Raw genomic sequence first — 15646 nt, 5'->3', positions numbered from 1 at the left:
ATAATATATTGTATAAATTATGAAAGGCCTTTACACACAGATTTTGTTGAAGTTACGTTAATGATTAACGTTACATAATGCTGTTTTATTTTACTAAACCTTACTGATTTTGATAGTTTCCTCTCAGATATCCTCGTCACTATTTATTCATTTATGAAGAAAAGGAAATTAAACTACAGGTGTTCTGTTGTAATATAAACGGCAGTCCCAAAATAAAGAATAATTTAAAAAAAAATAATAAAGTAAAAAACAGGTCGTGTCGGTTCCCTCATAAATGTAGCATCCCTTTATCGTATACGTAACATAAATATTTTGATATTCACCATAGTTACTGTTGCGTAGAGGAAAAATAATGGTCTTTCTTTTTTCTTTTCATCGGCACAATACGAGACACCTCTAGGAAATGTAGTTCATCAAAAGTCAAACCCCGGACACTTTGCCGTTGAGTGGGACTCTTCTGAACTCAAACTCCCATGATTCAACACTGCAGCAACCGTCTGCGCAGTTGTTGGCAGATCCGAAGAGACCAGACGCCAGTAGCTTTAGCTGTGGGACATTGAATGACTTTGTACCCGTGTGCGACAGGGTGAAGAAAGTTGCCTATTTTTGACAGGTTGGGATTCACATCGGAGCTCATGGAGGCCCTCATACCTGTCATAAACAAACTGCAGGATGTGTTCAACACGGTCGGCGCAGATATAATTCAGCTGCCGCAGATAGTCGTTGTGGGAACTCAGGTGAGAAACGTCACTTTGCTTAAAGGCTAGCAAGTTAGTTAGCCTGCACCAACTTATTGTTTTGGCTGCTGCTGATATTTGACTTCAGTTCCTCTTTCAGTTTCATGCAGGTGTGATAGACAAAGCCGCGTTGGCTGTGTGAATGTTACGTTAGCTTCGCCCCTTCTTTTTTTTGGTGGGGGGGGATATCAAAGTGAATTCGTTTAGAAACTTAGTTAGCATTAGCTACATGTGATCGCACTTACAACTTAGCTCAACCTAGCATTGTTTTGGTTGACAGAGATCAAACCACACAGCCTTCAGGGCACTATCCTGGATACACAATTCAATTCTGGTTTCCTTGGTTAGATTTAGCTTGGTAAACATAAACACATTGATCTTCTCATACCGTTCACATATTACCAAGGAGGTGTCTTAATGGAAAACATGATATTCTCCAGTCACACACACACACACACACACACACACACACACACACACACAATAGAGCATACACTCAGATGCTAAACCTATTGTCTAATATGACTGAATTCGACATAAGGCTTATCTTCATCACAGTTAAAATTGTTGTTTTACAGAGGTGTTGATATATTATTAGTAGCCTACCCTTGTTAACATAAATGGGGGGAACAAATTGTTACAGTCACCTGAACACAGTACAGTACAGCAGCATGTACTACGACTGACCATGACGTTGAACCAACACCTTTATTCTCGAATACAGTTTCGCGCTGTTCATCTAACTACCTTGTGTACACGTTAGAGGCTAATTGGTTTAAAGTGGCAGGTTTTGTCTGACACGTTTACTCTCACTGCTGTCAGCTAATAGGATGTGACTGTCTCAGACCTTTTGGCAGGCGACTGAGGGTGTTACAGTGAGACAGGTTAAGCCAGAGGATGCCTTAAATGCCTGATTTGTTATGCTTGTCCTTGCCGGAGCTCCATAAAGGCCCAGATCTCCAAAGACCTTCAGTTAAGGACAGCTGTAACAGAGACCTGATGCCAAGTATTAATAACTGGTTATCCCAGTCAGGTCTATAAATAGGCCAAACGTATATCAGCCGAAACAACGTTAGGTTTACTGCTACAGAGGAAGCAACTGATAACATTTTTAAGCCCTCATCCCCAGTATCAGTCCATTTAAGAGGAATCTGCTAGCCAAGTGAGCTAAGTGAGGTATTTCAGTTCATCAGATCTCATTCAGGGTTACTCCACCACACATGTCAAGAAAAACCAGATATGTCTTCCTAGCTGCACCCAGTGCTTGTGTGAATGGGTGCACAGGTTGGAGCAGCCACAAGGGTTGTGTGCGACCAGTGAGCGACTTCCAGGACGGCCAACTTTGCCCCGATAGTTCCTGGGCCGTCCGAAAAGCAGGAAGTTAGACCCTGGTTGTTCTGGTGGGAATGCAGTTAGGGTTCCTGAAATGGTTCCTCGTCCCCTGGAAAGGGACCTGCAGTGATAACAACAGGGCAGAGAAGTGATGTCAAACACAGTCGACTCTCAGTGCAGTCAGTGTGTTTTGTCTTTAGCTGCACAATGGGAGGTGTGATTTCTCTGGTCAGTGAGTCATTCATACTTTTGGCTTTGTTTACGATGTTGTTGTTGTTATTGTCTACAGAGCAGTGGGAAGAGTTCAGTTTTAGAGAGCCTGGTTGGCAGGGACCTCCTGCCACGTGGCACCGGCATCGTCACACGCCGACCGCTTATCCTTCAGCTAGTGCACATCGACCAAGAGGACCGGAGGAAAACCAGTGAAGAGAATGGTAACCTCACTGTCACTTCTATTCTACTTCTGTATGTGTGTAGTTATTCCACATTAATCTTCTCCTGCAAACTACATGATCTTTTATACACAATATACACAATGTACTGTACGTGTGTTATAGCCAGACTGGTCCTGGATTTTTGAGGTTCGGGACTGATTTTGATATTTAGGGGTTCTGATAATGATATATTGTTTGGCATTTCTGTACTGCAAATCATTGTTATTTCCAGCCACATATTCAGATATGATGTGTTTGCAATAAGCTAATATTGGCCGATATATTGGCCTGGCCAATTTAACAGCCTCGCTCTAATACGCATTTTGCATGATTTGGTATTTTATCAGGATATGTAGCAATAAACAAACTAGTCAGTGTACCTCACCAATAAACCTTTGTGTTTAAGTGAATGTATTGGGGTGTTTCAGTTACAGGCAGGTACAAAGAGCAAAGTCAGCAATCGGACTTATGTAGTATGTTTCACTTTTACTGATTTGATCACAAGATTTAAATCTAATGGAGATCTTTGACACTTTCTTTGGCCATAAGACTACGGTGCTATGGATTGTTTTTATGTTATGAAAGGAATAGCAGAGTCAGAATCAGCACTGATACCATCCACTTCTCAGTGAAAAGAACAGGGGACAAAAATGTATCAAGGTCTTGCGTTTATTCAGTGCTCTCCTCTGGCAATGGCCTCAGAGTGACTCGTATCAGAGTATCGTGCAGAGCTGCAGATAGCCAGGCTAACCCTTTTGTCTCCTGTCATCTCTCCCTAACCACAGAATCCAAGAAAAATGGACGCCTTTACAGAGGTCTCCTTTTCCTTGTTCTCTACCTAATTATGTTTATACATAACATAACCTCCTCCGTTCCTTTTGCCCATTCTGCCCCATCCTGCCTTGTATTTATGTAGCTTTTCCAAAGCTGCCAAACCATGTGGCTTCACTTTACTCAGCTCAAACCCTCCCCTCGATTTAGGCTGGTCTCTGTCAGTTGAAGTTAGACAAAGAAAATTTGCAGATTTCTGTCAAAAATAATCATTTTGGGATTAGTTTTACATTTTAAGTCATTAACTGACTGATTCCAACTTCCCCAAAGCTCACCTATAATTGCCTCAAATACTAGCTTCCTCTAAGATGACTAACAGATTCCACCCTTGTAACGTTGTTTCCTCGCCGTTGTTGCAATGCTAAGTATTGCATTTGAAATATATATTTTGTTTTTTAAAGAAGTCTTCCACCCAAAGCGCCCATTTTCTTTGCTTTGCTTTAGGATTTTATTTGCTTCCATGACTGAAACAACAGTTCTTCCACTGTTGTTTTTTTTTTTTCTTTTTTTATTCTTCAGCTGTGGATCTTTGCTCTGAGGAGTTTTTCCATAATGTATTTGCCAACAGAGAAATCCTCCCATGAGACATTTACCATAGCTGTAGTAATAATAGCAACACTGAACTTAAAGCCACATCTGTCACATCAGTGACTGAAACATCTGTCCTCGACTTTGTATCTCTGCAGGCATCGACGGAGAGGAGTGGGGTAAATTCCTACACACCAAAAACAAGGTAGAGTTGTTACCGTCTTGTCCCAGAAAATTATACTCTTGATCGAGTTTCCCACCACTGCTGCACTGTATATAGAAGCATTTGATGAACTGGATATGATCATGAAATGGCGTTGTTATGTGCTGATTCACTGACATTTATAGATTAGCTACTGGGGAATGTTTACAACAACAATATCTATAATGAGATCATGCACACACCTTCTCAGTAGCTAAGAATATTTATGTGGCTGTAGGCCAAATGTCCAAAGTTGAAATGTGTCTGCTGAGCTCCACATAGTTTGAACATGTTTGAACAAAGAAGCCTTTATGATGTGCGGAAAACCTCATTACAGTGACTTTTATGAATATTTCCCTATCATTGTTGTTGGTTGATGATCAAAAATGTTGTTCTTTCAGATCTACACAGACTTTGAGGAGATCAGGCAAGAAATTGAAGCTGAAACTGAAAGAATTTCTGGCAATAACAAGGTATGCTAATTAAGATCATTAAGAGGGATTGTCAACAGTTCCAAACTGGAAATTATGTCCATGGAGAAACTGGATGATCTTTAACAGTCAGCATCAATCTGGGATTTTGAGTCAACCTCTGAAGAAACCTCAATCCGTATGAGTAACTGAAGAATTATTCTTTTTCACAGGGTATTAGTGATGAACCCATTCACCTGAAAATCTTCTCACCACATGTTGTGAATCTCACGTTGGTTGACCTTCCGGGTATTACAAAGGTGAGCTACATTTCCTTTTGACTTCCACATATTCAAACCTGTGTGATCTACAAACTCAAAATGATCCCGCAGATACATTTCATTGACTTCAAAGTCAACATGTGTGTTTATTAAAACAGGTACCAGTGGGAGACCAGCCCAAAGACATCGAGATCCAGATCAAAGAATTGATCCTCAAGTACATCTCCAACCCCAACTCAATCATCCTGGCTGTGACTGCTGCCAATACAGACATGGCGACCTCAGAGGCCCTTAAAGTAGCTCGCGAGGTTGACACAGATGGTAAATTACCTTTATTGTTCCTCAGCTTCTGTTTCTTTTAATGTCATCAACCTATGCACTTGTCTTTTGAGTCACATACTCTTTGCATTTCTTGCCTCAGAGGTGTAACCAGGTGTGTATGTCTTTGTCCTCAGGCAGGAGGACACTAGCAGTGGTGACCAAGCTAGATCTGATGGATGCTGGTACAGATGCCATGGATGTATTAATGGGCAGAGTCATTCCTGTCAAACTGGGGATTATTGGAGTAGTTAACAGGTAACCGGCACTTTTGTGCTGCGCTTAGTTAGCAAGTTAGTTAGTAATGAATAAAACTAGACACTTTATTGTACATGTTGTGAAAATTGTGCTGACAGACAAAAAAACAAACTTCTTAAGTGGGAAAGATTATTATATTCATTATATATTATATTATATTATATTATATTATATCATTATAATGTTTATATTTGTCACTTGGTTGCATCTGGGACTATTTTACTAGCTATATTTGCTGTTGTACAATTTCATTGTTTTCATAACATTCAGATTTCCATACTAAATGACCATGTTGAAAAATTTAATACTTTACACCAGATTCTTATACACTTGATCTGAGAGTTTGTGTAATAAAAAGCCATGTCTAAGGCCAACTAAGACAAATATTTTTTGTTTTATGCATTTCTTAGGAGTCAGTTGGATATCAATCAGAAGAAGTTGGTGGCAGATTCAATCCGGGATGAATACGCCTTCCTACAAAAGAAGTACCCCTCCCTTGCAAACAGGAATGGAACTAAATATCTGGCCAGAACATTGAACAGGTATCGAGTTGGAATTTGTTCATTACTTTGATGAGAAACTGCTTCTTAATTTAAGTGACCGTGTACATTTGAGCTTTACTCCCTCTCTGACAAAGTGGAACATATGACAGTGACCTCTAAATAATTCATGTTAACATACTATTGTAGTCTACAATCGAAGCATAAGCTGCTTTCTTTAATGTTATCATAGGTTACTCATGCACCACATCAGAGACTGTCTTCCTGAGCTGAAGACGAGGATCAACGTGCTGGCAGCGCAGTATCAGTCTCTACTCAACAGTTACGGTGAACCTGTCGATGACAAGAGCTCCACGTTGCTGCAGCTCATCACCAAGTTTGCTGCAGAGTACTGCCACACCATAGAGGGCACAGCCAAGTACATTGAGACAGCTGAACTGTGAGTTACACAACACTGAACTGCATTTACCTTCATACACCACCAAAGGGTGCTAGTGTCATTACTCTCCTTAGTGCTCAGCTTAAACCAAATGCTGCCTGTATGTTTAATGGTGTTTGCTTTCCTCTTTCTTCAGATGTGGTGGTGCAAGAATCTGTTATATATTTCATGAAACGTTTGGTCGCACATTGGAGTCGGTTGATCCTCTTGGCGGTCTGACAACCATCGATGTGCTCACAGCAATCAGAAATGCAACGGTGGGTTGCTGCTACCTCTTCAGGATGTAATCTCTGTTTTAAATTAAACCTTTTTGAAGACGTAATTAAATGTAATTGTATTTGACAGGGCCCGAGGCCTGCTTTATTTGTGCCTGAGGTTTCCTTTGAGCTGCTTGTGAAGAGGCAGGTCAAGCGTCTGGAGGAGCCCAGCCTGCGCTGCGTGGAGCTGGTCCATGAGGAGATGCAGAGGATTATCCAACACTGCAGCAACTACAGCACACAGGTGAGAAATACACTCACACATGCACCATTTTAAAAACTAAATTACAGAGATCCAGTTTGCAGTAAATACAAAAAACTGCAGTGCATAATAGTAAAAGTGATTATTGTTTATGTCTGCAGGAGCTGCTGAGGTTTCCAAAGCTCCATGATGCCATTGTAGAAGTGGTCACCTCGTTACTCAGAAAAAGACTCCCTGTCACCAATGAAATGGTCAGAACCTGCTCACAGTAAATACCACTAAGAATTTGAATGGGAAGTTTGTGAGTTTTCTAGTCTGATGAATCAATTTTGGAATTTCACTTCAGGTTCACAACCTGGTTGCCATTGAGCTGGCCTACATCAACACCAAGCACCCAGACTTTGCTGATGCCTGCGGCCTCATGAACAATAACATAGAGGTAAGAGATGAGCATGAAAGTTGACTTTACATGAGACATGATTCAGTAAATGCAGTGTTTTTTGATCCTTAATCAGAATCTCAGACTGATAGTGTTGACTGTACAAATATGTGCTTTCTGAGCATTGATCATATTATTGAACAGCACTAGCAGAGCACAAAACAAAACAATGACACAGTATTATTTGAAACAATTTTTCAATTTGACGGAGTTGGTTGTTAAACTTTTTGCTTTATAGGAGCAGAGACGCAACAGAATGAGAGACCTCCCTGCTGGTGTCCCCAGAGACAAGGTACAGTCAGCATGCATAAGATTTACTACTCTTCTCATTTCTTGTAACAGGGTTTAACACATTTTCTACCACTCAAGCATATAAAGTTGGTCCTCTTTCACTAAAGAACTAACATCAAAACTTTTCTTTTTTTTTTGATTAAATCTAACAGTTCTTTCCCACATTGTGCAAAGCTCATGCACTTGTTGCATGTAGCGCCTGTCAGTTTTCTGTCCAATCTTTTCTTCCTGATGTTGTCTTTCTGTAGTCCTTTAAAGGCCCAGGTGGGCAATCTCTCTCCCCCACCGACCATCCTCCCCCCGAGAGTGAGGTTGCCAAGGTGTGTCTCGTTCAGTCGCTGCTTGTTCACATCTGACCTCTTTCCACCCCCAAGCCCGTACTGAATGACTCTAAAACCCGCGTTGCAGCGGGTGGTTGTTCTTCAGTGTTCAGTGGGTTGACGGGGCAGTTTTTACCCGTCATAAACTGACTGGCTGATCTGATCACTGACTTCCACTCTATGCATATTGAACATCTAACCCCTTTATTCTGCTTGGTGGTTGCCCTGACAGAAGAAATGCATTAACCCCAGACTCAATAGACCTTTTTATAGCAGCCAAATGAAAACTAACTAAGGTCCTTCATGTTTCATGTAGCAGAGCCTTTCCGGTGAGCCAACATGCACAAAAGCAGCACTCTGACTCTGTTTGACCTGAATGGAAGTGAGCCTTAATTAGTATCATTGGTAACACCTGTGTTTATCCTACTATTACATGTCAGAATGGCTGTGAAAAAGGTATATTGAAAAACTGTACTAGCTTTGGTGTGGGTGATGTGAACAAAATTTTCTATGATGATACATGTGCTATAACGGCTATATATATATATATATATATATATATATATATATATAAATGCATGTATATTTATATAAAATAATCAGATGGGAATGTCTGTTTTTGGCTAATCCTGTGAGTAAAATATCAATACCAATCACATTTAGGATTCTATCTAATCCTGTAAATCCAATGAGCATGGTGATTTCTTTGTAACATTGCCCACACTGGCCTAACGACCAGAAATGAAAGAGTGATGTCATGTCTGACATCCCTCAACCTTGGTGGTATAAGATGTTCATACTGCTTGTCAGTATTTTCCATCAGACTTCTTTTGATTGAACTTCTTTGGAGTGAAGTCAAATAAGTCCCGTGGCATGCAATTTGAATGCACTTTTGAATTCATATATATATTTTAATCTCTGTACAATATATTTTTTCATTTTTGTTTTGTGAACCTTGTTGATTTAACCTCTGTTCCCGACTTCTTATGCACATGTCACATTTCCAACCCTTTAAATTTCCTGAGCATTTATTCTACCGGACATATCCTCACCCCCCGTCTCTCTCCTCCCTGTAGGCAGCGGCTGGTAGCTCTCAGAGTGGCTCTGTCCCCGAGCAGACAGACAGTGGGACGGGGAACTGGAGGGGCATGTTGAAAAGAGGAGAGGAAAATACAGCTGGAGACAGGGCGGTGCCCCAACCCCTCTTCGCTTCCAGCCAACAGAAGGGCTACGCTGTCAACCTGCTAGATGTGGTGGGTACTCTGCATTCAAAGACTCGATGAATAGGTTTGGTCCCTGGCCCATAATGTTAGTCTGGTGATGTATTGGTGGTTAATTATATAGGATTTTATATGAGGAAGTCTTTCAGGGAGGGAGCTGAGGTACCACCTTACATCTTTTAGTAGGTGCCCCACTGAACAGTTTTATTCTTGCTTTTACCTTTGTTTACGTATGCATTTTCCAGGTTGAATCTTGGATCATTAAGATGTTCATTAATAATCACGTGTGATGCCCTTTCATTGCCAGCCTGTTCCAGTATCCAGGAAGTTGTCTGCTCGGGAGCAGAGGGACTGTGAGGTCATCGAGAGACTCATCAAGTCATACTTCCTTATCGTTCGGAAAAACATCCAGGACAGGTACACATACTCACTGCACAATTTCACCCATCATCTTCTCATTTTGAGATTTTGACATCTTTCTTAAAGGGTTTATTGTCCTCTTCTATCCTTTTTTTTAAAAATCTGACTTCCCCCTCTGTTGCTGTTGTTGTTGTTTGGCCTCAGTGTACCCAAGGCAGTGATGCACTTCCTGGTGAACCACGTGAAGGACTGCCTGCAGAGTGAGCTGGTGGGTCAGTTGTACAAGACGGCCCTGCTGAACGACCTGCTGACAGAGTCCGAGGACATGGCTCAGAGACGCAACGAGGCTGCTGATATGCTCAAGGTAACAGATCCATCAAGTGTCACTGTGGACCGCAAAGCCATTATCCAGTGTCAATCATACACTGCTAAATAAAACATTTACTTTACTTACTTTATTAGACACACAGCGTTTTGGTCATGGACCTTCAACAGGCATGTTTTTAAACTTTCTTCAGTATTCAGAAGTAAATCAAGACCATCTTCCCTTATTGAATTCCCTTATTAAAGGATTTAATAGCTTAAGACAATTTCAAGGAACTCAATAATAGGAAGATGTCTCAAATAATATTGTACATTCAGTGTATAAGTACTAGTTGATGTAGAAACAATGTACCCCAATATGTATAAAAAGGGCTATGCGTAGAGTATGAACATGACAGAGTTGTTGAATTTACACGGTTTCATCTGTTTGTCTCCTGCCCAGGCATTGCAGAAAGCTGGTCAGGTGATAGCAGAGATCAGAGAAACCCACATGTGGTGAGGGCGGCCTCTCTTCAGCAGGCTCTCTTCATCCCACATGGACCCTCGCCCTCTTGGACCATCGACCCCTTCTGTAACCCCTGCTGAGTCTCCCAGCACCTCAGACTGCCGAGACGGAACAAGTTGAAAATGCACTGGTGTGGATATGTGTATATCGAAACATAGTTTTAATGTACAGTAAGGACTTAATGACTTTATTGAAGGGCAGTACATATCGGTCCCTCGCCATCGGCATCACACATGCTCCTGCCCTAGATTATTCTATTTTTTCTTATGTAATTAAAACAATATATAGATAATGTTATGCATCACCACTATGTGGAGCCTTGCTGAGGAATGTCTGCTCTTAATGTAGATTTGAATTAAAGCTAGAAATAATAAACCCACGCTACATGTAGATGCTCTCTTTATCACGTCATGTCTTTTATGAGATGTTGACTAAATGTGTGTTTGCTGCTAATTGTTCCAAAGAACTGCACTTACGGTATTTTTATTAGGAAAGTACTCCACCATTTTTACACTGTTTCCTCTTAGTAAAAGCATTATATGGTGTGGATTACATTACATCAGACCCGTATTTGTGTTTTTGTTTACCTATCCTTATTCAACAAGATAACATTTATTGAGGTTTGAACACATTCAGTGAGCAGTTAGAGAAGCTGCTTAAGATTTTGTATAAACGTGTTATGTACTGTATGTGAGACAGAAAACAGACAACCTGCATAGTTTGCAGAGAGGCAGCAGAGTGGATGTAATGACCTATTTATTGTTTTGATGTCATGATAATTGACATGTAACCCAACACAACAGAAGAATGAATGCACACACAATAGACACATAGGCCAATCACTGGTGTGGCGGTCTGCCTCAGCGCCGTCTGGCTGCTCCTTTACCTCAGCCGGCCACCCATCTTGCCCTTGCCGCGACCTTTGGCGCTGAAAGGGTGCAGGTAAAACAAGACAGTGAGTTTAGCACAGATGGAGTGCATTCGATTGCAGCACTCAGCTGAACCAATAAAAGTGTGTGAACAGGGTGTAGTTTGGTTTGTACAATACTGATGGTAAGAAAAACAGAAACCCCACCCTGAACCACATGATGTGTTTTTAATCCTTCAAGACAAGCTCACACAGAAGTAATAAAATGTCCCCATGTGCGGGTATCTTTCCTGCAAATGGCATTATGACGGTACACAATGTTTCTGGAGATTGCAGCATATTAGCTCTCAGGCTTGCAGCCACTTTTCTGACATAAAATAAGTTTTGGTTGAATCAGAATTGTAAGAATACAGTAAAGGATTTGTGTCCCTAATGACATTGCAAATAAAAGCAGTTTCTTTCCTCTGATGTTTTGAAAGAGTCCTGTTCATGCTATTTATCAAAAGTATGCAGGCATAAATAATTGGACAACTTCTGCAGAGCTGTCTTTGCAATGGCTGTGTTGCAACTTGCTGCAGTCGTATTACACAGTACTCCTTTAAAATTACCATGCAGAGCTTGTCAGACACAACTTCGATGCAAACTTAACTGATTGAGATGGGGGGGGGGGTGGTGATGATGGGTTAGCTAAACTCTTTTCAGTTCTTGTGTTTTAACATTCAAAGAATATACTCAAGTGATAGTACTCTGTGGTCTCTGATGCATCCATGTTTATAATAGTAATAAAAAGTGTGAAGTGGTATTCGTATAAACTGGCATAATGGAAAAATTGATCTGTTTATCTGTTTAGTTCAGTGAAGATTTAGACCAGATGGTAAACAATCTAAGGAGAAAATTAAATCAGAGACAAGCCCAGCATCTAGTCTAACTGAAAACCAAGAGTAAATCCATCCAGGGGTTTGTGTACTTACCTCTGGTGGTCCTGGACTCGGGCAAGAAGCTGGTTAATCTGCAAGGACACACAAACCTTGCTAAGCATTTTACAGAACACAGATACCAGACATGTCCAGCAGAGGTTGCTAACAGAACCCTGGCACCTGGAAAACCCTCCTTATACCCAACATATCCATATTCCTGTAGTTTGTGATTATCAATTTGGTTGATTATTTTATGCTTATTTTAAGAAAGCTCTTTCTCAGATGGCCACACAGCTGCTGTTATTGCAGTCTCTGAACAGTTAAAGTGGCCCCATGTCTTCAGATGGCCCCATGTCTTCAGATGGCAAATCATATGTTGCCTATATATTCTATGTGAACAGTGATCATGATAGGAAGTTTGTCAACTTTATTCTCAGACCTCGCCAGTAAAATATAGGTGCACTGAAATTACAGTGACATCCTGGCTCAGGTAAGCTTGACATATAAATATTTACCTTTAACCTTTGAATATAAATTTAAATTGTACCTTTTACATTCTTTGTCTCAACATTTGAGACAAACTACATTACAGGGTCTACCACAAGTAATTTCTACAAGAATATATCCCTTAAATAACTAGAAAAAGATGGAACACTTATTTAAAAATATTTCAGGTTCTGTTTTTGTATGATTTCCATCTTGACTGAAGCTGATCTTCCACTTGTTTTGCCATCAAAGACGTCATCACTGAAGCACTTCCAGCTGTATGTTGGATGACTTACATCATACTTCTGTCTTTTCAGTTTCTCACTCAGATCAAACTTCTCAGCCTCCAGTCCCATCAGCCACTGCCACAGCTCGCTGGCCTTCTCCCTGAACACAAAACAATCGGAGGTCATAATGTAACCTTTGAGACAATGTTCGAATAGAAAACCCTGGGCAGCTTTGTCATACTTCAGTTTATCCTCATTCAGGTGATCAACACTGAGAGGCTTCCTGCGGTCAGCCAGGATCTTCTTCTTCTTTTCCCTCTCAGTTTGTTTCTTGCCTCCTTTTCTGCTCTCACCCTGTATTGGTCAGGTAAAGAAGATACATATGTTACAGTGACTGAAAAACATATGTAAATGTTTTGACTAATAACTGATTGAAATTGACTGTATTGTACTCAAATATTTTTTGGAAAAGCAAGATTGCCAAAGTAGCTTACAGTGATGCTGATATGGTACATGCAGGGAGGATATTTAAGTTTTAAGGCAGTCTGATAGATAGATCACCACGTCTAGGGGCATCCCTCTTTGGAGAGGGGTTGGTTTGCAGTGTGCATTCATGCATAAGTGGCTACAGTCAATAGTTACAGTCAGAATTGCCTGTTTGGTGATTCTGTGTAACAAAGTAAGTTGTCATTTTTGTACATCTACATATAGTCAAGCAACAGCCTGATTTCTGAGTTCTTTTTCCATGTTCATTTTGTTTCATATTGAAAACCTATAAGCCATGAGAAGTTGTCTGACCTTTTGTCCAGCACTGTACTGCTGGGTCATGTTTGAGAGGGCCTTCTTCTTCTTGGCATCATCATCATACTTCTTACGCTGCTCCTCCATCTCCTTCCGCTCCTTTTCCTCCTGTATGCAGCACAAGTCAGTCATTTAGAAGAGAAACAGATGGGTTTTTTTTCATGTTGGCTGTTATGATGTACTGTGGTGTGAGGATTTAATGTACGCTGAGACCATACCGCGAGTCTGGCCTGCCTCTCCTTCTCTCTCTCTGTCCGGACCCTTTGCTGCTCTGCTCTCTCAGCACGACGTTTCTCCTGTAAAAGAGACAGAGTCAAGGTGATTTTGACCAAACAGAAACGTGATTCCTCTTTGATCAACACACTCACAATTCTGTTAACAAGGGCGATGAGCTCCTCTTCCTCCTTCTTCCTCTGGATGAAGTGAGCCTCGATCAGAGACTGCAGCTCAGACAGATCCTTCTCCTGACGCTTCCTGTGGATGTCCTGCCATCAGGAAAACAAATCAGTGTTAGACGTTATGATGTTTTTATCTGATGTTTGTTTCTATAAAGAAGGAGGCATTTAATAGGGTTGACTCACATCGAAATCCACTTTGTCACCATCAGGGATCTTTGGGGCGGTAATATTTGTCATAAACCTGTGGAAGTGAACAGTTTATTACTGTCAAAACTGCCTTAAGTTGTGTTTTTAACTGCTTGACAAAAAGAAGAGCTAAGACACTTACTTAGGCTTGGGCTTTGACCCATCTTGCGCTGATGGTCGGGAACATAAATGATTAGTAAAATGTTTGGGAATTAAATGAAATTCAGTATATAAACACATGCTGCTTTCTTACCTTCTTCCTCCCTTTAGAAGAACAACAGCATTGACAATAGGAATAAGAATAATAAAAAGATAAATTAATAATTTGGAAAATCCCAAATATTGAGTCATAATTAGAAACAATATGAAAACACAAAAGTGTTAAAATGAGTACATACTGAACTTCCTCCTCCAGGACTTCTTCTGTGTCAGACATTTTGTTATGGATGAGCTCTGCAAAATGGATCCCTTTTAGTCTATTTTTAGACTGGCAAATATATCTGATCATTAAACAACACAGCAGAGCATGGGGTGGCAACAGTTCACACAGTTTACAATGACAGTACTGACCCAAATATCTGTGGTCACAGTGGCAGTAGTGGAAGAAGTATTGGGATCTTTTAGCAATACTGTCAACACCACGATACTAGTAAAAGTCCTGCGTTCAAACAATCGATTAAAATAACTTGTATTAGCGGTAAAATGTTCTTAGAATCAAAAACCAAAGTTCCCATTAGGAAATGTCTCATTTCAGAGTGTTAAATTAATGCTGCAAGCTGTAAAAAAAGAATTGCACTCATAATCTGAAAGGTAACTATTAGTTTCTGCAGCTGGAAGGTAATTTTAGAAGTAAATATCCTCAGTTACTTACACATGTAAGTTATTTACAGCTGTCAGATAAGTTTAGGGAAATAAGAAGGAAATGCTTCCCTGAAATGTGTTGAAGTACTATTAAGTGGCATCAAATTTATGTAAATATGTGCACTTAAAGACAGTGTTCAAGTGAATGAACTGAGTTTCTTTCTATTTATTATTACCCTTCAAATATTTATTTTATTTTGTGTCAGAGCAGGGTACACATACTTTAGGGGATTGTACAGTGGTACCACTAGTGAGAAGTGAGTAATCTCAATCATATAATAAGACTGAAACAACGTGTTGAATGTCCCTTACAGATCTTAGCAATCAGTGAACACAATTTAAACACACAGTTATCTCTAACTCAACAATCAGGAAACATTGTTTGCAAGATTTATGACTAAACAAGGCTTTCATTTCAAGTAGCAATACTGAGAGTCCTTACCTGTGAGCCAGACAGAGGGAGCTCAGAGACGGGCGACAGACTTCAGCTCCTTGAAGTTCACAACAGGTTGAGCATCAAGGATACATAGTCCAGCCCTTCTTACTCATGTGACCGCAGCACCCTATGGCTGGTCAGTCTATTGTTAGACAGCAGGAGCTCTGTCTCACACACACATGCACACACACACACACACACACACACACACACACATTGAGCAGGTACGTTCCTATCCTGGTAAAATGTCACATATCCATTCAAGCTTTCAACAGCAA

The 15646-nt window shown here is 40.5% G+C and overlaps 2 protein-coding genes across 6 annotated transcripts; one reads left to right on the top strand and one right to left on the bottom strand.

Moving 5' to 3' along the window:
- The first annotated feature begins 506 nt into the window (after positions 1 to 506).
- Positions 507 to 11524, top strand: dnm1l (dynamin 1-like). Of its 4 annotated transcripts, XM_051381642.1 has the most exons (20): positions 507 to 737; positions 2359 to 2503; positions 3289 to 3318; positions 4021 to 4067; positions 4466 to 4537; positions 4708 to 4794; positions 4914 to 5076; positions 5211 to 5331; positions 5742 to 5873; positions 6064 to 6270; positions 6407 to 6527; positions 6616 to 6771; positions 6891 to 6980; positions 7076 to 7168; positions 7407 to 7460; positions 7708 to 7779; positions 8856 to 9032; positions 9307 to 9416; positions 9564 to 9723; positions 10126 to 11524. In XM_051381642.1, the coding sequence occupies exons 1-20, from the start codon at positions 636 to 638 to the stop codon at positions 10180 to 10182; spliced, it is 2196 nt and encodes a 731-aa protein (XP_051237602.1). In that variant the 5' UTR covers positions 507 to 635; the 3' UTR covers positions 10183 to 11524. The 4 variants fall into 4 exon arrangements, with proteins under 4 accessions (XP_051237602.1, XP_051237603.1, XP_051237604.1 ...); XM_051381643.1 differs by lacking the exon at positions 3289 to 3318 and having other exon boundaries at positions 508 to 737; XM_051381644.1 differs by lacking the exon at positions 7708 to 7779 and having other exon boundaries at positions 508 to 737.
- tnnt2d (troponin T2d, cardiac) lies at positions 10928 to 15466 on the bottom strand. Of its 2 annotated transcripts, XM_051381652.1 has the most exons (12): positions 15375 to 15466; positions 14470 to 14524; positions 14325 to 14335; positions 14214 to 14235; positions 14069 to 14126; positions 13856 to 13972; positions 13706 to 13783; positions 13485 to 13595; positions 12928 to 13040; positions 12756 to 12846; positions 12028 to 12065; positions 10928 to 11116 (listed from the first exon to the last, which is right to left on the bottom strand). In XM_051381652.1, exons 2-12 carry the CDS (start codon positions 14505 to 14507, stop codon positions 11071 to 11073), a joined length of 723 nt encoding a protein of 240 aa, XP_051237612.1. In that variant the 5' UTR covers positions 14508 to 14524; positions 15375 to 15466; the 3' UTR covers positions 10928 to 11070. The 2 variants fall into 2 exon arrangements, with proteins under 2 accessions (XP_051237612.1, XP_051237611.1); XM_051381651.1 differs by having other exon boundaries at positions 14214 to 14335.
- Positions 15467 to 15646: the final 180 nt, after the last annotated feature.

This window comes from Dicentrarchus labrax, unplaced genomic scaffold (assembly GCF_905237075.1).
Source record: "Dicentrarchus labrax unplaced genomic scaffold, dlabrax2021, whole genome shotgun sequence".
NCBI lineage: Eukaryota > Metazoa > Chordata > Actinopteri > Moronidae > Dicentrarchus > Dicentrarchus labrax.
The sequence above is the reverse complement of the archived record's forward strand: the minus strand, read 5'-3'. Positions and strand labels throughout refer to the sequence as shown.

What these genes read in the sequence shown, in the direction of transcription:
- dnm1l (XM_051381642.1), top strand. Translation starts at nt 636, where the DNA reads ATGGAGGCCCTCATACCTGTCATAAACAAACTGCAGGATGTGTTCAAC. An exon ending in ACCTTCCGGGTATTACAAAG is followed by an intron (nt 4,795 to 4,913) that starts GTGAGCTACATT and finishes TTATTAAAACAG; the next exon opens with GTACCAGTGGGAGACCAGCC. An exon ending in CTGTCAACCTGCTAGATGTG is followed by an intron (nt 9,033 to 9,306) that starts GTGGGTACTCTG and finishes TTTCATTGCCAG; the next exon opens with CCTGTTCCAGTATCCAGGAA.
- tnnt2d (XM_051381651.1), bottom strand. Translation starts at nt 14,311, where the DNA reads ATGTGTTTATATACTGAATTTCATTTAATTCCCAAACATTTTACTAAT. An exon ending in TCGCCCTTGTTAACAGAATT is followed by an intron (nt 13,784 to 13,855) that starts GTGAGTGTGTTG and finishes TCTCTTTTACAG; the next exon opens with GAGAAACGTCGTGCTGAGAG. An exon ending in AGTACAGTGCTGGACAAAAG is followed by an intron (nt 13,041 to 13,484) that starts GTCAGACAACTT and finishes TGACCAATACAG; the next exon opens with GGTGAGAGCAGAAAAGGAGG.